The sequence below is a fragment of the Pseudonaja textilis genome, chromosome 1, assembly GCF_049901715.1.
Source record: "Pseudonaja textilis isolate UNSWEBS1 chromosome 1, rPseTex1.2, whole genome shotgun sequence".
In the NCBI taxonomy this organism is placed as follows: domain Eukaryota; kingdom Metazoa; phylum Chordata; class Lepidosauria; order Squamata; family Elapidae; genus Pseudonaja; species Pseudonaja textilis.
The window spans coordinates 225,096,941-225,122,962 of record NC_141990.1 but is presented as its reverse complement, the minus strand read 5'-3'; the positions used below and the strand labels follow the sequence as shown (position 1 = coordinate 225,122,962).

Genomic DNA, 26,022 nt, shown 5'->3' with positions numbered 1-26,022 from the left:
TTCCTCCAGTGAGAGCACAAATCACCCACAAACTCCCAACCACAGTGTTTTAGATGAAACTTCAACTTTACTCTAATTTCAGATTCAGATATTGTTGAGCAAAGAAAAGACTGATTCAGACCTCTAAATTAGCTAGTGTCATATATAATCATGCACACTGAGAGTTGGTTTTAAGGTTCTGAGGTCATCATGGGTAGACCTGGCTATATGATAATGGCTCTTTTACCCCAAATTCTCTCCAGCAAATCCTAGTTTCAGATACAGCAATAACTGTCCAAGGAGACAATACAATTATACTTTATTTCTTAGAAGACCAAAAGAGATAGAAGAGGTCAAACATACAGGCATGGTGGAGCCCCTCTCATTTACTTAATGCCTGGCATAAATGAGGTGGATTTCTCTTGGGCTCAAAGATGCAGAAGGATATATAAAACAGACACAGAAGCAGGGAACAGATTTTTAAAAAAAAAGATAAAATGAAAATATAAAAGAACTTTTTAATGGAAGAGGCTAAATAAATGTGCTCTATGGAATCACACTTCCACAAACCTCCTGACTATATTTTTCAGGTTGAGCTAGGGCAATCTGCAAGCTGGCTTTGTCCCACTAATGGAAGTTGAGAGGACATGGAAAAGTTATGATGCCAGTGGGTTGGTGACACGTCCCAGAAAGACTGGGACTCTATGATCCCTCAAAAACAAAAAGATGAACGGCTGTTGCACTTCAAAGATTGTGGCTGTACGTGCTAGGCTGACAGCTGTGGCAGCAGCTCCCTCTACTCCCTCCTCTGAGACTTGTAGGACGGCCTTGTGCTTGGCACTGGACATGACTATTGCTTCATTCTGAGCGATTCCACACAAATCAGCATCATAGAAAAGCCCAAAATCTGAAAGGAAACGTTGAAAGAAGGCATAAGAAATGGCTCAACGTTTGAAAGAAAAACAGAACTAAAACAGATCTAAATTTGCCAAACACCATGTTCAGGTAATTTCCATATTACATGCTGCTGCTTTCCCAGAATTATTTAAAGAGGAATTATGACATTTATTGTAAAACACTATTCTAAAAACTGGCAATGCCCTCCCTCGATGTAAAGGTCTTTCTGTGACACATATTGGCAAATCAATCCCATGTCTTCTAGTTAGAATAATTTCTATTTAATTAAACATTAATTAAAGACTCAATATTGTATTCAGTCAACTTCTATTACCTAATGTTTATGCACATGATATATTTTTTAATTGTTTCCTGTTATCTTCTTCTTTTCTTTCTTTTGCAGCCATCTTTCCAATTCTAAGTACCCTCTCACAAGGGAGGCCAAAATGACTAACATTAAAACAACCCTAAAAATTCTCAGAAACGTTTTCCTTTCCCCAACGCTAATTGTTTTCTATTATTCAAGAGAATTGTACTGAAAATAGAGCCAGAGGGAATGTTTTTTCTATTTCCTCATTATCTTCCAAAGATACAGATAGTCCTTGACTTACAACCATTCATTTATTGCAACAGCACTGAAAAAAGTAACTTATGACTGGTGTTTTGCATTCATAATCGTTGTAAGCATCTCCGTGGTCATGTAATCAAAATTCAGGTGTTTGGTAACCAGAATGTATTTAGAATGGTTGTAGTATCCCAGGGTTATGTGATCACTATTAGCAAACGTCCCAGCTGGCTTCCAACAAGGAAAGTCAATGGGAAAGCTGCATTTGTGATGGAATTAGCAATGATACATGGATTCACTTAATAATCATGGCAAAAACCGTCATAAAATCAGCTGCAACTCACTTAACACCTGCTTTGTTTAGCAACAGAAAATCTGGTCCTAATTGTGTTCGTAAATTGAGGACTACTCATAATCCCAGAAACAGAGATGAGATATGAGCCCTAATTGGCTTCACTTTTTCAAAGAAGAAGAAAATACGGGAAAGAGAAAACAAAATAATTTATTTCCAGTAGGTTTTGAGCAATGCCAGTGCCAGGTATCCTTCTTGAGAATATCTGTTTTGGATGATGCCAAAAGACCCTTCTAGGAGCAAAAGAGATGACAGCTATTTCTTCTCAGAATAAAGCTACATAACTGAGTGAATTAAATATGCCTAGGATTGGCACTGAGGATGGTTTTTTTCCTCTCCATTGACTGACCTGGTTGACTTGGAAGTAGCAAATATATTGTCCTCATCTCTAATGTTCTCACTGATTTAATTTCTTAAATTTTTCTTACCCATTTCTCCAATGATTTGGGTAAGATCCTGAGATGATTCCAGCTTAAATTTTGGCAGAGTTACTATTGTTGGCTTCAAAGGCAATTCCCCCACTCTGTTCAGAGCTGACATGACGGTTGTTGCAGTGAGACGTTCCTCTATCTCAGCGAGGTTTGTGAACTGGGAGCGAGGAATGAGGATCACCAAACTCAGATTGTGCTGCAACTGAAACCGGCCAACCTGATAAAGCAAATATCCATCAGCCTCTAATCTGTCTCCCATATTCTCATTCATTAGAAAAGCATTCATTTCCCTTTCATTTTACTGCAATAAGTCTTACATAGTAATTGCTATTCTCCATGGCCATGGTTCTCTAACTGTGCACTTTGGAGAATGACAAGGGGTTTTGTGGAGTCAAAGACTGGAATAAACATTAAGAAATTCCACAAAATCATTCTTTACAGAAAACGTCAGTGAATAAGAGTTTAAATAATGTATTTGCCCAGTTCAGCAGCAGGAGTCTTGCATTGAGTAAGTAGGCAGGCACAACTTTGTTAACCTGGTGGGAAAACAGTAGAAGCTGATCTCTTATGACTTTGGAGACAGCCATCCCCTATCTGGTGCTCTCCTGATGTGCTGAAATGTGCAAATAACAGGACTAGAAATTAGGGGATTAAGGTCGATCGTATCTGAAAAGCCTTAAATTGAGAAAATTGTTTAGGGATTAGAATGCATACCCAATTTAGTGTCAAACCAATTTTACATTCATTCCTGAAGAAACCATCAAACTAAACTTTTGTTATGAAACTCAGGTTATTTTTATGTTCTTCATACAAAAGAGCAATATAGACAACCCAGCCAAATGCCTATTTTGTGGATCTCAGAACTGTAGAACTCACCCAGTCAAAAGTTAGACACAAACTGCTGAGAAATGCACTGCTTTTAATACTACTTGACAGAATATTAAAGAGTAGTGCAGTCTTTCTTTTAGATTTAATGGGACAAACCCTCTCCATGGAAATATAGATCTCACCTACTTGTGTGACATATGTCTCATTGTCCATCTGATTGCTAAAAAAAATGTCAGTACAGTAACATTTTAAAAATATCATTCCTGGGAACCTAAAAATTGTCTGCTTTGATATAGAATTACAATTTCTAAAAGTATTTGGACATTAGCCATAATCACTAAGTAAGTTGATATTAGGAAGGTACTAGAATTTGACCCAGAATTTGTCTGAAACTGGAGTTGTGATTATTGCTCCAAGGTAGTTCATAGGGTGCTCACTTTTTCACTTAATATTTTTGGAAGGCTGAAGTGGGAGATAATGTTGCAAAGTAGATTGGGCCATGCTTTTCTTAGTGGTTCTTGAAATTTTATGAGTTTATTTGTGTTTTAAGGTATGTTAAGTTTCTATAGTTTATACTTATTGCCAATTTTCAGGTCAGAGTGATTCCAAAGATGACAAATAAAGGTTCGAGGAATACCTGGCTTTAGATTGCACATCTCATTCCCAGCAAAATGAACCAAGTCTGGCTAATGCAGAGGAGTGAGAAGATGTGATTATCTAGTTATCTGTTTGTCTGTCCATTCAGCCATCCATCCATCTGAATGGCATGGTCAATAGACTTGTTTGAAAGTTCTGAATTAATTCTACCTTTTATCTTAATGTTGTTGTTTTACTAGAGGTACAAGAAGAATGCTCTCTGCAAACCTTTGCTGCAGCGTTTGTTATTTGGGTCTTTAAAATACTAAAAAAGAAAGATCTCCTGCTTGTACATTAACAATAGACAATATAACTGTTATCCAGTCCAATAATGGTTTTTAACTCAAAAGAGCAAAAATGCTGGACATGAAAGTGAAACCCCATAAATGCTTTAGGAACCATATATCCCTAGAGAACAATAACTCTCATGGTATAGGTAGAGGGTTTAGCAATAGTAATAGCACCTAGACTTATATACCGCTTCACAGTGCTTTAACAGCCCTCTCAAAGCAGTTTTCAGCATCAACATATTGCCTCCAACAATCTGGGTCCTCAGTTTACCAACCTGGAAGGATGGAAGGTTGAGTCAACCTTGAGCCAGTGAGGATCAAAACCCTGGGCAGTCAGGGTATGCATTTAAATGTATTGCCCCCATTGTTTTCCCCATGCCTACTTTTTATTTTTTGTTTTATATTTCTAGGCAGCTAAAAAGGATTAAAAACTCAAATGTAACTAAACAATACATATACATAATGGCAATTGAGAACCACATAATAAAACATCAGCAGATGACATCATCCATTTCCCAGAACCAATTAACTTCCCAGCTCCCTTTACAAAATGTCAGCAGGTTGGGACCAGCCAGGTGTTCCAGAGCGCAGATGTTGTGAAAGAAAAGTCTTACTTCCATGGTCCTTGTTAGAACTTATCTGTCAAGGAATTCACGGAATGTGAATACTTCATAGAAAGCATGGGTCAGATAAAAGGGACTTGAAAGAGGCTGTCCCTGCCATGTGCACATTACCTTAGCCTGCAAATTGTAGTCAAAGTAGGAAGCCACTGGATATTTCTTACTGGTCATCATGGGTACCTTGATGGAAGGGAGACCAGGACGGTGGAATTCTTCTTGGATTGTATTCTTTTTTCTAAATATAGTTTTCCATTTGGCTGAAAAGTTAAACAACTTGGATAAGAAGGAATCTCTTTATGCATATATATATATATATATATATATATATATATATATATATATATATATATTTTCCCACGTCATTATAGTTGTGCCTTTAAATGTTGCTACAACTTTAAAAGCACAACTATAATGACTTGGGAAAATACCCGAACAAAGCTGAATACCATACATGTAAGTACCCACGAAAACTTAAGAAAACACACATATATATAAAACTCTTTTAGTCTCCTCTTGAAATCATCAAAAATAAATACCAACCAGCTAAACACCTCATGGAACTAGCAGAACACTGCTTAACAACATATATGAACAGTTTGGACAGTGGTGATAGAGGCTCTTCATTGCTTATAACTTTGTCCTTTGTATATCAAAGGACAAAGTTACAAGCAAATTGAAGGAGCCCCTATGGGATCACCACTGTCACCCGTCCAAACCTGTTCATGGAAGAATTTGAATCCAGAGCCCTAGCTAATGCCACCCACAAACCCAAACTATGGTTAAGATACATTGATGACACATTTGTGATTTGGCCCCATGGAAAAGAAAACCTAAACAATTTCCTAACACACCTAAACAGCACACACCCCAAAATCAAGTTCACCGTGGAAACAGAAACAAAGAACTACCATTCCTAGATGTACTAATCTACAAAAAAACAGATGGCACACTAGGGCACACCATATACCAGAAGAAAACACACACCAACTGCTACCTCAATGCCCAATCCCACCACCACCCAGCACAGATAAACTCTGTGGCCAAAACACTAATCGCCAGAACCAAATGCCTGGCAGACAAGACACACATAAAGACTGAACTATGCACCCTGACTAAAGTACTGACAGCCAACATCTTCCGCAAAAGCAAAATCACCGGCTTGATCTACAAAAACACACTTAGACATAATGGAGATCTAGAAGATGAACAGACCTATGGAACAGCTGCCCTGCCCTACATAAGAGGTACTACAGACAAAATCAGCAAGATACTACACAGGCATCACATCAAGACTGCCTTCAAAACAGACAGAAAAATAGCAGCCATCCTAAGAAACCCCAAAGATAAAATTGACCTAAAAAACCAAGGCATATATGAAGTCCCCTGTGCATCATGCCTGGCCACATACATTGGACAGACCAATAGAAGAATTAGTACCCGCCTGGATGAACACAAAAATGCAGTAAAAAAGCTGGAACACACTTCCTCACTAGTCCAACACATGAAAGCCACAGGTCATAGCATCGACTTCAATGGCACCAAAACCCTTGCCACTATAGAAAACCCCAGCCACAGAATTATCAGAGAAGCCATAGAGATTTAAAAAAGACCTGAAAGCATGAATAGAAGAGATGATTCCACCAGACTGTCAATTGTTTGGAAGCCTGCACTCACAAACAAAAAATCTCCACACCCCAAGCCAGGCAAATACTTGGGTACAAACAGATCCTCCCTGATTCCTCCAGCCCAAAGCACCCCAACCAGGCACCCAGATGAAACCTAGCTTCCTAATAAATGATAGCCATTCATTTACTCGGAACTAAGCTGCACTAAAAGCCTCCAATACAGGAACATAATGTTGCCAGCCAATCAAGACAAAAAAACCCATAAAACAGACAGAAGATATTAGAAACACCAATCAAGCAGAACACAGCAAACTCCAATAAACACAGACCAAGATTCCCAATCAATCAGGATTAAGAAAAAAACAACATTCTGGCACAGCAGTAGGCTAGCCCCAAATTTAAAACTGAAACTGAAATTTAAAACTGTGAAAGTCTGACTCACAGACGAACCCAATACAGAAGCCTGATGAAGGCAGATGAGATTCTGCCGAAACGTTGCTACAACTTTAAAAGCACAACTATAACGACGTGGGAAAATACCTGAACAAAGCTGAATACCATACATGTAAGTACCCGCGAAAACTTAAGAAAACATATGTGTGTGTGTGTGTGTGTGTGTGTGTGTGTATAATCTATATAAGAAAATAGGAAGAGCATTGCTGAGTCTCACTAAAAATTAATGCAATTTACTACACAGATTATTCAAGCTGCCATTCAGTTACTTCTAGGAAGCCCCTGAGCAAGATATATGATATGGTTATAGCTGCATGTTTGGCAACAGATTCTATAGACAGTGTATGTCCTATAATGAAAAAATATTTCCTTTTGTTTGCTTTGAAATTTTCCTAACAGGTTTTATTAGTTAGTCATGTGTATATGTATATATAGTTATTTTGTACTATTGAAAACTAGTTTGCATGAAAGAGAATGTGAATGTCAAAATAAATATATAAAATAAATATGCTAGTCTCCCTCAAAGCTTGGCTGCTCCAAGGTGGAACATTTTTGGAAACAACTGACACCATTATTTGTATAATGCTGTAAAGAAGTCCTCTTTTTAAAGTAGAATTGATAGGCTGAGAACATGCACTTTCTTTTTCTGGTAACTTGTCTTGTGGCTGGGTTCATACATGATGCAGACCCATGGTATCCCTTGGTGTTTCACAGTTAGAGGGATGAAGCTTAATCATCTCTTTCCATTTCCTCTTCTACAGAATAATCAACAATTTGAACAAGGTTCCAAGATGTGTGGAATCACATCAACAGGGGATGGAGTGAGCGTATGGGTTTCTGTATTGAGGAATTTTAATTTTGTAATCCACTAGAGTAACAACAATCCATGGATGTGTTGGGCAGCCATATAAATTCATTCAAAACCAGTTGCTAGTCTCATCATTCTGAGGAGATGCAGCATGAATCAATTTTAAGAATGATCTCAAAATGAACAATTTGGGGACCCAAATGATTACCAGACAAACCTTACTTGGTTTGTCCTTGGTTTACTACTGGACACAGGTCAGCATGGCAGATATTTGCCCATATTGTCATGAATGTTCAGGCCTAACTTGATGGTCTAGCTAACTACGTTTTCTGCGTCAAATCAGGTTTCACGATGTAAATTAGAAATTCAATGTGCATGGGAAACTCTCAGTGTCACCTCAGTTATACATTGGCCACTGGGACCAGTTGTCTAAGGAATGCTGAACAAAAGATAATAATATTCAAAGACAGTGGCAGCAATAGAGGGACAGATTATCAAAAAGGCTTGGAAGAAAGAAAAAGTGATAAGAATATCCTGAGGGACAAAGGACTAAAGTTACTTCTTGTACCAGAAGGCCTGAAAGGAAATACTATGCATTGGGGACAAATGACATTCCAGTATAGAGAAAATGGTGCAAGAGAATCTGACGTGACATCTGTGAGGCACACAAGAAATTGCTAGTGTTCCTTTGAGAAAGGCATCTGAACAGCCAAAGAGGATGTTTTATGCAAATAAAAACCAGGTAGTAGTTAGGTTATAAGGATACAGCTTGGCTTGGCAATATTTAGTAGGAAATTCCTTAAAGAATTAAGGAAGGTAATTAAAAAGGTGTGGAAAGTAGTATTGTCACAGCCCCTCCTCCATGTCTCTCACCTCTTGTTAGAATTTTTTGTAAAAGTTGCTCAACCATGGATTGTACAAAGCATCAGAAGTTTTCTCTCATTTGACAAAACTTCATGCAAATCATACCTTTGAAAGCTGCCCTGAGAAGCAATTATCCTTCTCCACTTATAAACAGGAAGTAAGGCTGACATTTGCTTCACTACATATTGCTCTAGATTTTATTCAGCAGTTCAGCTACCGGAAGTACCAGATGAATCTTATGCAATACAGGTGAAAAAGGCTCTTCGGATACTGGAATTGCCATATGAGGCCTTTGGTGTCATGAAGTGTGATCAATCATATTGCCCCTGAGGCACCCACACTGAGTCCAACTATAATCACTTTGACAAGCTAAACAATATATGCCAATATCTGAACTTCTAATTTCTATATGTGCTTTAATAACATAATAACAGTATAACAGGGTTGTTATATTTTTAATCCTTTAATGATTGCCACCCTTAATCCCAAATCCAGCAACACTTTATGCACAGAACAACTATTTATTTATTTATTTATTTATTTATTTGAGAAAATGATGATGGCAGAGTCTAGATTAATGGACTCCCTTTCTGTAGCACTTTCCTTTTACAGGAAATCAGAGAGAGTTAGAAATATTTTACTTACAGTGGAAGTAGACAGCGTTGAGGAGCACCATTTGGGCATCAGGATCTAAGTCATCCAAGAGTTTCTTGATCTTGTTGTCAGTATGTTCACTCACCCATGAGTTGATATCAGTCACTGCCTGGTTGGTGTTGTTAGTAAGGAACTTCAGCTTGGTTTGATAGAATGTACTCGTTAGATTACGAAATCCACTGCTCATCTTAAGTGCTGTGTGTCAAAAATGTAGATTAAAAAAAATTAAAATAGTAGGCATGTACCAATTACAATTCAGATAAATATAATTCTTCCTCTCCTAAGATTTTATAGTTTGCTGTTCATTTAAAAGATAAAGATGGATGGTTGCCAACTGTGGCTCATTTACAGAGAATATGTTATACTGTCATTAATCCATTTTCTTTAAGGGACCAGAAGAGTGCTTTTTAAGGAGGTTCTTATATGAGAATTGTAATAAATTCCTTTATAAGCTATAGAATTTCCTTTGGAAATACTCATTTGTAAAGCATTAATTCATTCTTTGCATCTGTCTTCATGCAAAAGGAAACAATAGTCCAAACTACCAAAAGCAGCATCGTAGAAGACAGAACAGAAATGAAACTCAAAACAGACAAGAAAGTGGTAACAGAACACTTATCCATTTAGACAAGCAACTGTGAGAGTTGATGTAGGCGTCCTAGTAGACTAGAGGTCTCCAAACTTGGCAACTTTAAGACTAAGCTATGCTGGCTGAGGAATTCTGGGAGTTGAAGCCCACAAGTCTTAAAGTTGCCAAGTTTGAGGACCCCTGTAGTAGACCTTCACTTAAATATGAGCCAGCAGTGTGCTGCAGCCCAATGCTAAATGCAGCCTAAGTTGCATCAACAGAGGGTTAGTTTCAAGGTCGCTTGAAGTGATAAAGCTGCTTCCAATTCTGGCTACCACAATACCAAAAAAAAAAAAAAAAAAAGGTTGAGACTCTAGAAAGAGTGCAGAGAAGAACAACAAAAATGATAAGGGGTCTGGAGGCTAAGCCATATGAAGAATGAACGAGGGAACTAGGTATGTCTAGTCTAACAAAGAGAAGGGCTAGGAGGTGATGTGATAGCCGTTCTTCCGGTATTTGAGGGGCTGTCACAGAGAAGAGGGAGTCAATTTATTCTAAAACACCTGAGGACAGGACAAGAAGTAACAGGTGTAAGATCATAAAAAAGAGGTTCAACCTAGGAGAAATTTCCTGACAATGGAGAACCATTAATCAGTGACATTAATTGGCTTGTCTCTGGAAATTGTAGGTATTCCACCATTGGAAGTTTTCAATAAGAGACTGGACAGCCATTTGTCCAGAATGGTATAGGACCTCCTGCCATGGCCAGGAGGTTGAACTAAAAGACCTTCAAGGTCCCTTCCCTATCACTGTATGTTCTATGAATTAACATGTGATTTATAGATTAGCACTATGGGAAATGATCCCTTAGCTCAAACGTATAAATAGCAATGAAATAGAACCCTGCTTATGGATCCAGGTAAAAGGTATATTTATGGATGTTCAAAGAAGGGAAAGTCAGCAACAAAAATGTTCAATCATAATAAGTCCAAAAATGTCACTAGAAGAAGAAAGGAGAGGCATAATAGTTTAAATTACTGTGCCTTTACTTATGTTCTGTTGCCGTATTTTATATTTGCATGATTTTAAAATGTGCTTACATTAGTTTTGGACTGAGTCTGTCAAAGGGGCAAAGAAAATATAGTTATAATAATATTAAAAAGTTCAAAATTCAAAAATACTTATAACTTACTTACACACACAAATATTTTTGCAGGGCCTTAGGAATATATAAATAGTGGGGTTGGGGGGGGAACAGAAACTATTACAAGTAACATTTATTAGCTAAAAATTATAATAAGTTAGTTTTTTCAAAACCTGGAGGAACTGTGGCCCCAAAGGATAACAGGTTAGAGAAGGCTACCGTAGCATTTGCTCATCAAACTGAAAGCAGGCTCAAAAAAGGCCTTTTGAAATGTTATCTTGGAATCTCCCTTAGATTCCAAGGTAGACTAGTCTAGAATTTTACCTAGTGTTGATACTAAACATCTGGCAGAACATATTTTATATGTCTGCAGAATTTAAATTTACAATCTGAAGTAAATAATTTTGGGATTTATGCGTTAATCTGTTGATGGATTCATGGAGATACATGGAGAGTGTAATTTCCAGCACAGGCCAGACTTCAGTTACATTCCAAGAAGATTTTTCCTTTCTATTTGGGAACATGCTGACTTTTAAAAATTAGGCCTTTAGTTAAAATAAACCAGCTGTTACTCACCTGGTTGGTAAAAAATCGCATTGGCTGAAGTCAGGGCTTCAGACTTGCCAAGTACTTTCAAGGCTCTATGCACACACGCAAAGTCTTTAGGATAGAACAGCAAATTCTCAAGGCGATCTTTGGTTTCATTACAGGCTCCTGAATGGCAAAGATATGCGTATGGAGGGGTTATGTGTCATTGTGCAAAAACATAGTTTTTTTTTCCTGCAACCCACTTACTCTTTCAACTCCCAAATTCTTGGATTTTATAACAGTGCCTTTGAGGTAGACAGAGATATATCTCTTCATTAACCTTACCCTTCACTTTAATGGACTTTCATGTTTCAAAGCCACATTTGAATGTTAACACTGTATGGATCACACCAGTACTGGTGTTAATCAGGTAGATGATACATTTTCCAGCTATATTAACACAATTCCCAACAACAAAGAAGGTTAAACTCATGTGACATTAATCATTAACCATTGGATGATTTAGTGTGACAATGCAACCAGTTTCCCAGCTTGTTGTTGTCAGCATTTGAGATGTAGATTAAGTGAAAGTACAGCAATTGTTTCTTTTCAGATATAGTAAGACATTCTAGTGGCCTAAGATATTTTGGACCTTAACATTATCAGCTTCAGTTGGTATGGCCAATGGGCAAAAAGTTGTTGGTGCTGTAGCCCAAGATATCTGAGTGAAATCTGACTGTTCGTTTTCTGAGGAGCAGAAAACTGCTTAGACGAGAGAACAAGAGGTTCATTTTGCAGCACTGACTCATTGTTCTGAAGGACTCACGTAGAAGGAAAGAAATTAGATAAAAATGGTGAAACAGATTGGATCAAAGGAAGCTGGAATTTGGTTGGTTGTTGGAGCAAAACCTTTTAGTGAAAAATGAATTGTGTCCCTGGGATTTTCAGCAATAGTAATCAGAATAATAGATTGTGCTTAGCAGCCTGACACAATATAGAGACAAATATATCCTGAACAATACTGCAAAAAATTGTCCAAAGCTTTATTTAGGTTGCCAATGATTCCCAAGTGAATCTGACTCATTTCTAGAAAGATAGGAACTTTATACTTAATTTAAATGAAGATGCCCATAGTTTAGTACTATAACGTTTTTATAACAAGAATGAGATTGGAAGATAGAAATGTGTCTCCCATATTAGCAATGCTATTTGAAACAGGGATGCGTATGACAAGAGGGATGTTTCATAACTTATGAGGTTTTTTTTAGAGAAACATAATACCTAAGAAATTATGAAAAGATACGAATATCTTTTTATACTGAAGTTTAGCATACAAGGGAACCTTTCATGCAAACATAAATCAAGGAGCTCACACATTTGTGGACTTCTGCATAGCAGGTGTCACACTGCCCTTCAGATCCTACAGGTAAGAGGGGGATGCAGAGGCCCCAGTGATGTATTCTTACCTAATAGGAGATTAGAAAGCGTTGTTATGATGCTAAGGGGTGAGAAAACCATGTTACCATCATTTTTCTGGACTGCTATTTTATAGAACTCAAGCGAAAATCTGGATAGAGCCTCAGCCAGCTTCTGTTCATCTTCTAGAGTGGATTGAGCACATGTAGGCCATGGTTTCCAGCGCTGTGAGCATGAATTGGGTGGACAACTGGTATCAGACACTGTGGGAATGGGGGTAGTATTTGCTGTGGTTGGTCCTTCTGTTGGAACTTCAGCAGATTCTTTTTTGCCATTTGAAAATTCCGTATCCGGATAATCGATTATCACTTTTCCATGTTCCTTGTGGATTGGTCCTTGTGCAATATTATCTGAAGTCTCCTATAAAATGTTGATATTAAATAATGGTGGATTACATACACATATGAATTTGTGCTTTATTTATCAGTAAAAGCAAAAATGATTGGCACTTTTTCTGACTCTAAATATCTAGGTTTTAAATTAAAAATAAGCATATTCGGCATTATATTGCACCGTAGTCACAATTAAATATTTTGACATTTTGCAGTTTAGATGGGTTTCACATATAATCATTTTTGGAAAATATTTCATATAAAAGAAACTCTAAAAGATTAAACTTCAATACCTTGTTTCTTAAAACAAAACAAAATAAATTATAAGTTCAAGTTCAGTACAAGTTAGGTTTTTCAACAGGCTGACACAGATAGCCTGCTACATTGATTTCATTGCTTTCTCCTGGGAAATGTCACAGAATGGATTTTCAGAATTTGACAATTCTGGACCCTGATTATTGCTGTGAGTAGATTAGATATTTTACCTTAAATGACTCTTTCTAAATTTTTGATTCTGAGACATGGAAAATACATATCTTCTCCTGCATGCTGACCAGAGCACATAAATAAATGTTTTCTTTTATTTCTTCATGACCATATGGTTAATAGTTTGAAACTTATCAATAAAGTTTCTAAAACAGAATGAAAATGCTGTTGGCTAGTAATGCCTTAATAAATTTAAGATAGTAGAATAGATACATTTTTAAAATAAATTCATTATTACTTTCAATGCAAAAGAAAGCTGAGTTAAAAATTCCTTTTTCTGGTCTCTATTAGCCAACATACCTGATGATCCAAGTTCCCTGTCCCAAGCTGTCCGTCAGACTCAAAATTGGTACCGGTATCTGAATACTGAGTTTGCTCAATTTCTTCACTTCTCTCAGCATCTTGAAGGGCAGTGGGTGTTATATCATTTCTATTATCTATCTCTTCTTTGACGCAAGGTGTCTTAGAAAAATAAATTCTCATTAGATAAACCATTGTGGTCTGCTTTCATCATGAACAATACATTTTCTTTCTGATTTAAAAGAGAAGTTAGTTATGTTATTTTTTAGCTCAATGTTTGGAGGAAATGTTAGAGGACGTGCTTTTGGAGAATTAACAAAATTGTGTTAGTTGACAGAATTAGCTGTGATCTGAATTTTGAATCACACCTTCTTCCGTCTTAAAACCCATGACAAGAACCGCTGCCATCTGGTTTCATCCTGGCATTTGACTACTGTAGGTTCTTCAGTCCTCTCAGCAACTGTTTCTCCTCTGGATGCAACCTTGAAGAAGGTGTAATGGAGAAATACATCCCTGTTATTTAAATGCATATTTTTCCTTTTTAAAACCCTCAATTGTAACTATGCATTTCTTATATCACCACTAAATATTCTATTCTATTCTATTCTATTCTATTCTATTCTATTCTATTCTATTCTATTCTATTCTATTCTATTCTATTCCAGTGTCCTAGAAGACATTTAAAATCAGATTTGAACCACAAGGTGGCAGTGTCAGGTCACAAAGGACCTGAACTAGGAATACTTTGGCTTCTTGGCTCCTCTCTAGGGAGTGAACTAGGGACTGTTTCTCTTGGGCATGTTAATGTGCATTTCTCCAGTCCATGAGTTGGCAGGAGAATGTGCTGATATAAATGACACTGCCCTGACATCTGAGCCCTATTGAGCTGCAATGCAAGGCTAGCATGTGTTGCTGTCCTTAGCAGTTTTAATGAAGACAAATATAAGGAAAGCAATTGGTGTATTTTTCTGATGTTATTTCCCCTATCATTAAATACAATATGCTAGTGGGAGACCATCTAGCAATTGCCCCTTCTAATGTATGGTTGGATGGGTTGGACAAATAAAGGAGAGTGCTTTGAGCCAGCTGTCTAGTTGCCTAACAGTTTATAAATATGGAGATGTCCTCCAGTTTCATAATGTGCCTTTCCTTCTCAATTTTTAATCTATCATCCAGGCTAGTTTTGGACATGAGTTTAGTGCACTTTCAAAAGTAATTAGACCTCTGTTTGGAAGGGGTGACAGGCATGGAGGTGGGCTCATGAGAACCATCGGGGTGCTCTTTCCCACACCCCACGATTTTTGCCTATGTTTGTGAGTCTAGGCACAGAGGAAGACTCTGGGATGGAAGGCAGGGACGTTCAGGTCAATAACTATTTTTGCAGGAGCAAGTGCTGCAAGGGAAATTCAGTGCTGACAATGACCAATAACAGAATAGGCAAAATGGGCTGCCTAATCCCTTGCCCCATCAGGGAGTGAAGTTGGGGTGCTCTGGAAAAGAGCTGCAGCCAGACAAAAATGCTTCCCACCACCATTTCCCTTATTATGCAACCATACATTCACTCCCAACTTTACTCACAACCATTCAAGCCAGTGTGTCCAGCTGCCTGTGACAATGGAGCCACACTTTGGTGTTTTAAGGGTGTGTCGATATCTAAGGGCAGCTTCACCTGAGCTTACCTTACAAAAGCAAATGCTAAGGCGGAGGGGGGTGGTATTAACCGAATGGCTTACAAACAGGGAAGCAGAGGTGACATCTGGAAACTGGTAGCTATGACAAGCAGGCAAGAGGGTTCAATTGCCAGAGTCACCATGTTGAGCCGCTATGTTGGGGCAGCATATCCTGATAAGACTCCTGCCTGGAGTTTGGAACTTTGCTGGGAGCTGAGCAGCAACCAGAAAAGGAGCAACCACACTGAAACAGCACCTCTCCCAATCACTGCACAACCTTTCGGAAAAAGAGAACGATTGTTTGCTATGTTATACATTTTAAGACTTTTGTTTGAACTGAACATTATAGAATTGAGTATTAAAAGACTGAGCATAAAGGATTGAGTGGCAGCAGCAACTCGCAAGTCCTAGAAGGGTAGAGTCGACCCAGAACAATAAATAGCCTGTTGTTGGGGAAAGTGTGTGATGCAGTAAAGCACTATGTATAGATTTGCTATGATGTGGCGTATCCAGTCCTGGGAAAGCAAAGAACCTTCACAAACCCCAAGAACTAATGACCAGAAAATGGTCATAAGAAATCCTCAGTCAGAAGAATAACCCTCCATCCCACCCCTGCAAAGCATTTATTGGTGACAGAATCAGCAACACATAAGCTGCCAGAATGCAGTTTTCTCCCCTGTTTCAAACTATCTTCTCAGCACTACAAGGCTAGAACTTTCATCACTAAAGCTGTACATAAGAAGAGCATATATAAAACCCAACAAGTATCATAAAAGCATTGGTAAGGCATTACACAGGCAGATGCTAATAACAGAATCAGATTCTCATTGTCTGTTCTCTTCTATAGCCCTGCTCAAAAATGGGAATGGATGGTGGTGCCCTGAAGGCGGTTTCATATGCCAGCTTAAAGGGGCCCAAAAAGCAGGGCCCAATGTTCGCCCCCATGATCTTGGCTTTCCCCTGTGATTGTGATCTATCTAATTTTATCCCAACAGCCAATATTAGGATGCTGCCTACTCTTAGAAATCTAATAAAAGTTAAAATCTTCTCCATTGCTCTTAATAAGGTAAATAACTGGCACTCACCTGCTGAAGACTTGATATGGTCATAATGGCCAAACACAGAAGGATCAGCCAGGTCTTCATGATGGCAGAAAGCCTACCAAGTAAATGACTCTTGTTTTTAATCCCAACCAAAGATGGAGGCCTCTCTCCTACTTCTCAGATCTTCTTCCTTGAAAAGTATTAAAACAGTTTCTTGCTGGAGGAATTCTGAAGAGCAGCCACTTATTTTCTCCCTGTCTCAAACAACTCCTTGTTGTTCTTCTCTGGCTGTTGGCAAGTTCCTCTCTCCCATTTTTCGCAATCTCTGGTCACGTGATTAAGCCCAACTTGGTTTCACTCTCTTTGGGGGAATTCCATTACTCCAGCAGATCTTACTGAAAAGAAACAATTAGAAAAATATGATGAAATAAAGAGATTTTTTTTTCAAACAAGGAGGGGAAACAGGAAGTTCTCTGAATGGAAGAAAAACAAGAGAACAAGAAACAACTTTCTTTGTGCAAAGTTCTATAGATAATAGAACCAAACAGCTGTGACATATATTACCTTACCTTGAGAGTATGGCACAAAAGGGAGTGAAATTGGAGAACTATGAACAGTCCATTGGTTGGCTTTAAATATAATCAGTTAAAAATTAAAGATGATTGATTCCCCTCTCAATGAGAATTCCCGTAAATCAAGAGGGTGGGGATAAAAAAATAGTCATGGGTCAGCCTGTAGAATAGTCTACTATGCACAAAAAAGAAAGATAACACAGGTAAACAATAACAAACTGTGACTGCGAACTGCTTATTGTGTTCTCACAACCCATTTTTAAAAGATGGCTTAAATCAAATAAATGCTTTGCATAGTGTTAAAAAATTATTATTGTTCAGTTTGCTTTGAGAGGGCTCTGTGAACTGGGAAGATAATTCAGTAAATGACATTTTGCAACTGTAAACTTGATCTGAAAATGCAACCTATAGGCTACAGGTTTTTATACAGAAACCATTTCTATGAACAGAAATAACAGCGCGGTAAAAAACAACAACCCTCCATGTCTCATAATAATTCAACTATGTATATCCAGTTTGCACTTTACGATCTTTAGTTGCAAAAATGTAGCAAAATGCTATGATGCATGTGTGATTTTTATTCCTATTCAGTTATATATATTAAATATTTCCTCATGTAGCAAATCCAGCACCAGTTCCTCCTTTTCTTATTTCATTGCACAAGCATGTTCACTTGTCCTTGATCTGAGTTTTCATGTAACTCCCTCTGTGGAATTTTCTCAAGTTCCTGCAAAGTTTGAAGCCTCTTTATTCTACTTGCACTTAAAATATTCCTGATAGTTGCCAGCACCGATACTGTGTACAAAGTGTCAGAAATTATTTATTTGGCAGTCTTGTGCCGAGAGAAGACAGAATAAACTACTTTAAAACTGGCATGGCTAAGGAGTGGGTGAGGGATGAGATGAAGATGAAAACTTAGAACTTTTCCTCTAGAAGCGACTAGCAGGCTATCTTGGTGCATTCAAGGACACGTCATAAAGTGATTGGTTTGATTTGGCTTGAGCATGTTATGTAAACCCAATCTATTATGGATTAGACCAGTGGTGGGATTCAAATTTTTTTACTACCAGTTCTATGGGCATGACTTGGTGGGTGTGTCGTGACTTGGTGGGCGTGGCTTGGTGGACGTGGCAGGGGAAGGATACTGCAAAATCTCCATTCCCTCCACACCCCACTAACGTGCTTTCCAGCTCTGTTCTCCTGTGCAAGGCAACAAAAGAAGACCCAACCAATCAGCTGGGATTTGGGAGGCAGAGAATAGATGGAGGCGGAGCCAGTCAGAGGTGGCATTTGCCGGTTCTCTGAACTACTCAAAATTTCCACTCAAAATTATGAAAGGATCACTTTCTCAACTGCATTAAACAAAATGGCTGTGTGGTCCATAAAAGCTTATAAAAGTGAATGTATCTGTCTTCATAATGCTGTAGGAAATACTTTTGCTTCTACTGCAAATATTCTTGATTTTTCCACATGCCAGGGCACCTCTACACCACTCTTGATTGTCCTTGTGAAGTTATGAGCTTCTGGGAATCTTCATCCATTAAGCCAATTAGCTTTAGAAGGTAACTGCTGCTGCTACTCTTGCATATTATATCATCCCATAGTCATCCATAAACCATGGTTTACAAACCATAGTAGCTGAATAGGGGGAAGAGGTTGTGCAGGTCAGTTGGGCATAAGAGTGACACAGTTACCAGTGAACTATTACACAGTTATATCTGAGGATAAAACTAGACCAGACAATTATCCCCTCAGCACATGGCTTCCAAAGTAAAAAAATATAACTAGAATAAAAGAATTGGAAGGCATCTTGGTGGTCTTTTAGTCTAACCTGCTGCTATACCCCTTTAGACAAATGGCTGTTGAGTTTCATTAGCATTTTCTGGAAATCAGTTTTGGTACAAGTCATTTAGAACAGGATAAAATGGCCCAACATTCTGCTCCTACCATGATCATTCATGGGAAAATCTTAAATTAGAATTTCAGCAGCTGAGTACTATGTAGATTTAAACAGATTTCCACATAATATTCCAGGTATGGTTGTACAATTTATTATTAACTGCAAAGTCATAAATGAATGAAGTTTCCACTTTTATGCTACTTCTCATTCTTCTTATATCACTTTGGGAAGACTTTAAAAAACAAAGACAGCTAGCAAGCGACAAGTTAAATCCTAAGGTCTGTAAAAGATAATAATTAGAAATTAGCAATTTCCCATTTGAATGTAGTGTGAATTCAGATATAGATGTCATTATTTGCTGGTTTTTAAATGTATTAATAAAGTTATTTTTACCTTTGTCACTAATATTTGTCTTAGTAATTCATTTATGCATGGATGCATGGTTTGTTTTGTTTTTGCTAAATATGTGGTATGAACCTGGCATTCTGGTTTAACACATGGTTTATGGTTTAGTATTTCTGCTAATCCAGCCAGGATTCAGCTTAAGGTGATTTATAATTCCAGCCTCAGGTTCTCAGACTCCCACAAATATCTATCCTATAGTTTCTATAATGAATAAATTCAGTTACAGTAGAGCCTCATGTTGTGACCATAATCCATTCCCAGACTCCGGTTGCAACCCGATTTGGTTGTGTCTGGAAGCATGGCCAATTGCGTATGCGCATAATCAAAAAAATATGCCGCTGAAGGGGAAATCAGTATGGAAAGAAAATCCCTCTGCACTGATTTTGTTCACCACCCGATTTTTGAATTGTAACCCAATTCAAAAATGGGGTGGCTTTTTTGTTCATCACCCAGTTTGGTCACAAACAGGAGCATTCGCAGCCTGAGGTTCCACAGTATCTCCCCCTTAGTAAGCCATTGATAACCAACAGTCCAAATGTTTCTGCCTCTGAGTCAGAGGTTGTATTCAGCAAGTTCTGACCAGTTCTGGAGAACCGATAGCGAAAATTTTGAGTAGTTCGGAGAACCTGCAAATACCACCTCTAACTGGATATTTTGCAGTGACCTTTCCCTGCCACACCCACCAAGCCACGCCCACAGAACCTGTAGTAAAACCCTTTGAATCCCATCTGAGTTATTTAATGAAGCAATGAAGTCATTATGATTCATGAATATGTGAAATCAAAATCATTTAAAAAATCATTATTGCTTATTTGCCTTTCTTTTTTCATACCTATATACTGTTTTTTTTGTTATCTGCATTTGACCAAACTTCCATTTTCTGATATGGTCTTTGAGTGCTTCCATGTGTCTAATAGTTTTATTCATGTTGCTTATTAAACATGTTGCTGATTCCCTAGACTTTCCTGACTTGCATTATACTTTCTTAGTTCATATTATGTTGACTTAATGTTTCTTACTTCCTTTCTGCTAATTTCCTCATTTTTGAAAAATTGCTTCTTTTGAAATGAAATGTGACTAAAAGGTATTTCCATGGCAGTTTTCAACCCTATCGCTGCTTCTTTCTGTCATTTCTACCTGTCACTGCACATGACTTTGGGTTAAGTGCAGAAACACAATCCTTTTGGATGATCCCCTCATTATATGGGACAGTGTTTTTCAATCATGGCATCTTTAAGATATGTGGACTTCAATTTCCAGAATTGTTAGGGTATCCTTTGCAAGTAGCCTTCTGTCGTGGGTTGTTTTTGAAATAGCACGGAGATCTACAAAGGCTTTTGCTTCTAAAACTACAAATTTTAGTTTAACTGCAGAAGCACATTCTTTAGCAACTTTACACTTCAGTGTGTTAATATTTTTCCACTTCTGACCCTGCACCCGGTTCATTTCAGCAAAACCAACAAAGCATGTGCAGTATGTCCATAGATTCAGGGATTCATGCAGAGGTGGGATTCACATTTTTAACAACCAGTTCTGTGGGCGTGGCTTAGTTGGTGGGCGTGACTTGGTGGTCATGTGACTGGGTGGGTGTGGCCAATTCAATATCACTCACATCGAGGCACGCATCTCCTCGCCTGGCCTCTCGTGACTGTGAGGATGCTGCAACAGTCGTAAGTGTGAAAAATTGTCATAAGTCACTTTTTTCAGTGCCATTGTAACTTTGAATGGTCACTCCACACAAGCAAAGTACCAGCAAAGGAGAGAAAAAAACCTCCAGAGACATTCCTGAGACAGAAAGTCTAGTCCTGCCAAGAATGTAATAAGGGTTAACGGAGAGGCAGTTTCTGCAAGCAACACCAGAATGTTTCCTTCCTGCCTTCCTTACAGGATTCGGCTAGTAATTTCTTCTAACAGCCGGTTCTCCGAACTGCTTAGAATGTTAACAACCGGTTCTAGAGAATAGGAGCAAACTAGTAGAATCCCACCTCTGGATGCATGCTTTCATAAACCTCATCAAGAGTTATCTACAGCTTAATTTCAGTTTTTCTTCTTCTGATCATGACTGTGCTAAAATATACTGTTTCTTTTTCACAAGGGCCCAAAATTTAACAAAGCTTTTATATTATTTTACCACCATGATTGGAAAAACAGCTTCTCATAGTTTGTGACTGGGGTTTGTCTCTGCCAAACCAAAGAGATTGTTTCCATTCAGAATCTTCTGCAAACATGGTCTGACTCATCTTCTGTTCTTGCAAAAATATGTCAAACATGCAACCTACCCTTTGTCCCTGTGTATTACTATTATGACATCTCAAACATTATGCAAGCTCCGAAAGAGATATTTTAACTAGACTTTGCAACCAGATTTTGAGTCACTTTATTTCTACACTAGTGATTTATTTATATGAGTTATATTGAAGGGATATTTTATTACGCTGGTATTTTAATACAATGATGGTTGCATGGTTCTAGAACCATGATGGTGAACCTATGGCACCTGTGCCGAAAGTGGCATGCAACGCCACTTCTGCTGGCATGTGAGAGGTCCCCTGGAAGAGCCTCACTGCGCATGCTCAGAAAGCACCAATCAGTCAAGCTCAGAAAGCACCAATGACCCCTTAAAAGGAATTCAATTGTTTTCCATCATGTATTTTATTTTGATGTTGTTTTGCAGATGACTTTGTCTTCATTTGGATAGACGATTGGGAGCAACTTTATTTTACAAATGGATTAAATGCAGCAATACTGGTGTTCAATTTGTACTCTAACTTTGTTTATTGTAGCTCCATTTGTAGGAAATCATGATTAAATATTTAGGTTTATAGATTTAGAAGATCCTATGTAGAAAAAAACTAGACTGTAATTCTCTATTTAGTTTGATAGCTGTCAGATATATTTACCATACAGTTCATTTTAAAGAGTTAAAAATATGTTTTCCTGAATATGATTTTGACAAAATCAAACAAGTTACAGAACAATAAAGTAGTGCATATTCCTTTTTTTTTTTTTTTTTTACAGCAGAAAGACTAGAATTAATCCCAGCGGTGAACAGCATGAAATATTAATAAGGAAGTCATCTAGATCTAACACATGCAATAGGATAACATGTAGTTTGATTCTACTTTCTTCTGGGAGATGACATGTAGTTCAGTTCAGGTAGGAATAAATTCATGTCTGTGTGAGGAGAGTGGTCCTGTCTGCACTGAAGGAGGCGTGCCTTTGCTCAAAAAAATCATCCCTCAGCTTGATAGTATCAGATAGGAACTCCTTCTTTTCAGCTTAGGACAATACCAGCTTGAGCAGACAAAAGTCTTCTTTACACAAAAGCTAGATGCCAGCTAAAATGTTTGGCCTTGAAGCGCCTCAGTGAAGGTCTTGGCTTTACTGCATTACTCTAATTAAACAATTCTGCTATGTTTTTATGACCAGGAATTATACTGAGTGTTAGGCATACCATACCATTTATTTTAACTAGTGAGAACTTGGTGGATAGGCTTTTAAGAATACGTGCAGTTCTTTACCTGATTGTGTGCCGTTAAGCTGCTTTTAACTTCCCTGACCACATCTATAGGTTTTCTTCATGATATCTGTCCTCAACCTGGTTTTTCAGTCTCCCATGGTGCACCCATCTCCATTGTAACTACCTACTTTGCTGCTGCTCATCCTCTTCTCTTTCTTTTCACCTTTTCCAACATCCAAACCTTCTTCAGAAAGTAAGCTTACAAGTGTGTCTGAAGTGGGATGATTTGAGTCTAATTATTGCCCCCCGAGTGAGAATTTCTGGCTTTGTCTGATGATTTGTCTGTTTTCCTGGCTGTCCATGGTATTCTCAAAAGAACTTTCTCAGATACCCAATTTCAAAAGTGTTAATACTTTTTCTGTCCTGCATCTCCAAAGTCCAATTCACAAGACTCAGGTGTTGAAAATTCTTTCTGCTCATAGTTGCTGACAATTGTATATTTGCTGAATTTGGAGTTTTCCTAATTAATGGTACTTTTCCCTCCACTCCCCCAGAAAATAGTGTGAATGGAGACATATGCTTTTAATGTTATTTCTAGTGTAACCTTATGAGCTATTACTTTTTTAATATTAGCAATATTACATACATACGTATGTACTATAAACCACCCAGAGTCCAATAGGAAATAAAATAAAGCATGCAATGTAATGCCTCATGCACTTCTCAAGCTAATGGAAACTGCTCACCCATATATCCATAAATAATATTTTTAATGATTTATTTATGAACAATTTTCAACAAAATTGTTGACTCCAGGGCACATCTACTTGCTTTCCCCATGCTCTGGCTATCCTATCAGACTTACAGAAATCCTAAAATTCACTAGATGCAGAGGTGGTATTCAGCAGGTTCTGACCAGTTCTGGAGAACCGGTAGCAGAAATTTGGAATAGTTTGGAGAACCAGCAAATGCCACCTCTGACTGGCCCTGCCCCCAACTATTCTCTGCCTCCTGAGTCCCAGCCAATCGTCTGGGTCTTCTTTTGTTGCTCTGCACAGGACAATGGAGCTGGAAAGCAGGTTAGTGGGATGGGGAGGGAATGGGGATTTTGCAGGAACCTTCCCCTGCCATGCCCACCAGACCACGCCATGCCACGCCACGCCCATAGAACTAGTAGTAAAAATTTTTGAATCCTGTCACTGACTAGATGGTAGCAAAGCACCAAGGTTTTTTTTTTTTTACTTCTTACTACCATCTAGTGGTTATCTGGAGTTTTGGTTTTGCAGTTCAGAAATGCCAGCTGTAACCATTGGGCACCTTCATATGTTAAACCACAGTTCCCATCTTCCTCAACCAAGTTGATGGAAGGCTGACATATGGACCCTGCTCCTGCTCCTACACAAAAGCGATCGAACGACATTCTTTGAAGACGTTTATGAAAACAAAACTCAGAGAAGCAATTCAAAGGCAAGAACAGAAAATATTTTTGAGTCACCCACATCTCACTTTTTACCATAAGAGGTTAGTTTTGCTCCCTGAAGAGTAAAAGAAAAAAGAAAAAGAAAAGGGCCCATATCTTTTCCACACGCTCCTTATAACAGCTCAGTACAGAAGAAACAGTTAGGAACTGCCAGGGACATATTCTTGCTTGTTTACACTACAGGTTAAACTCAAAAAATTAGAATATCGTGCAAAAGTTCATTTATTTCAGTAATGCAACTTAAAAGGTGAACCTAATAGGTGAGATAGACTCATTACATGCAAAGCAAGATAGTTCAAGCTGTGGTTTGTCATAATTGTGATGATGATGGCTTACAGCTTATGAAAACCCCAACTCCACAATCTCAGAAAATTAGAATATTACATGCAATCAATAAAACAAGGATTGCACATAGAACAATATCAGACCTCTGAAAAGTATAAGCATGCATATGTACTCAGTACTTGGTTTGGGCCCCTTTTGCAGCAATTACTGCCTCAATGTGGCGTGGCATGGAAGCTATCAGCCTGTGACACTGCTGAGGTGTTATGGAAGATCAGGATGCTTCAATAGCGGCCTTCAGCTCTTCTGCATTGTTCAGTCTCACGTCTCTCATCTTTCTCTTGGCAATGCCCCATAGATTCTCTATGGGGTTCAGGTCAGGTGAGTTTGCTGGCCAATCAAGCACAGTAATCCCACGGTCACTGGACCAGGTTTTGGTGCTTTTGGCAGTGTGGGCAGGTGCCAAGTCCTGCTGGAAAATGAAGTCAGCATCCCCATAAAGCTCGTCTGCAGAAGGAACCATGAAGTGCTCCAAAATCTCCTGGTAGACGGCTGCCTTGACCCTGGATTTAATGAAGCACAGTGGACCAACACCAGCAGATGACATGGCTCCCCAAATCAACACAGACTGTGGAAACTTCACACTGGACTTCAAGCATCTTGCACTGTGTGCCTCTCCATTCTTCTTCCAGACTTCAGGTTCTTGGTTTCCAAATGAGATGCAAAAGTTGCTCTCATCAGAAAAGAGGACTTTGGACCACTGAGCAACAGACCAGTTCTGTTTTTCTTTAGCCCAGGTAAGAACACTTCTGATGTTGTTTATTGTTCAGGAGTGGCTTGACAAGAGGAATACGACATTTGAAGCCCATGTCCAGGATCCGTCTGTGTGTGGTGGCTCTTGATGCACTGACTCCAGCCTCAGCCCACTCCTTGTGAAAGTCCCCAACACTTTTGAATGGCTTTTTCCTGACAATCCTTTCCAGGCTGCAGTCATCCCTGCTGCTTGTGCACCTTTTTCTTCCACACTATTCCCTTCCACATAACTTTCTATTAATGTGCTTTGATACAGCACTTTGGGAACATCCAACTTCTTTTGCAATTACCTTTTGAGGCTTTCCCTCCTTATGGAGGGTGTCAATGAGGGTTTTCTGCACAACTGTCAGGTCAGCAGTCTTTCCCATGATTGTGATTCCTACTGAACCAGACTGAGAGACCATTTAAAGGCTCAGGAACCCTTTGCAGATGTTATGGCTTAATTAGCTGATTAGAGTGGGACACTTTGAGCCTAGAATATTGAACCTTTTCACAATATTCTAATTTTCTGAGATTGTGAATTTGGGGATTTCATGTGCTGTAAGCCATAATCATCTCATA

The 26,022-nt window shown here is 38.4% G+C and overlaps 1 protein-coding gene and 1 long non-coding RNA gene across 3 annotated transcripts; one reads left to right on the top strand and one right to left on the bottom strand.

Moving 5' to 3' along the window:
• Nucleotides 1-281: 281 nt before the first annotated feature.
• Nucleotides 282-16,830, bottom strand: SERPING1 (serpin family G member 1). Of its 2 annotated transcripts, XM_026719693.2 has the most exons (9): nt 16,592-16,830; nt 14,205-14,318; nt 13,837-13,998; nt 12,709-13,078; nt 11,291-11,428; nt 8,994-9,197; nt 4,713-4,855; nt 2,222-2,441; nt 282-886 (listed from the first exon to the last, which is right to left on the bottom strand). In XM_026719693.2, exons 1-9 carry the CDS (start codon nt 16,649-16,651, stop codon nt 636-638), a joined length of 1,662 nt encoding a protein of 553 aa, XP_026575478.1. In that variant the 5' UTR covers nt 16,652-16,830; the 3' UTR covers nt 282-635. The 2 variants fall into 2 exon arrangements, with proteins under 2 accessions (XP_026575478.1, XP_026575480.1); XM_026719695.2 differs by lacking the exon at nt 14,205-14,318.
• On the top strand, nt 12,337-12,796 carry LOC148128052 (uncharacterized). The gene is made up of 2 exons (XR_015740854.1): nt 12,337-12,426; nt 12,674-12,796. It is a non-coding gene; the product is annotated as an uncharacterized LOC148128052 (long non-coding RNA).
• Nucleotides 16,831-26,022: the final 9,192 nt, after the last annotated feature.

Coding starts and splice junctions, on each gene's coding strand:
- SERPING1 (XM_026719693.2), bottom strand. CDS start 16,651: ATGAAGACCTGGCTGATCCTTCTGTGTTTGGCCATTATGACCATATCA. Junction 13,999..14,204: donor GGGTTTTAAGACGGAAGAAG/GTGTGATTCAAA, acceptor TATTTTTCTAAG/ACACCTTGCGTCAAAGAAGA. Junction 4,856..8,993: donor CAACGCTGTCTACTTCCACT/GTAAGTAAAATA, acceptor TTAACTTTTCAG/CCAAATGGAAAACTATATTT.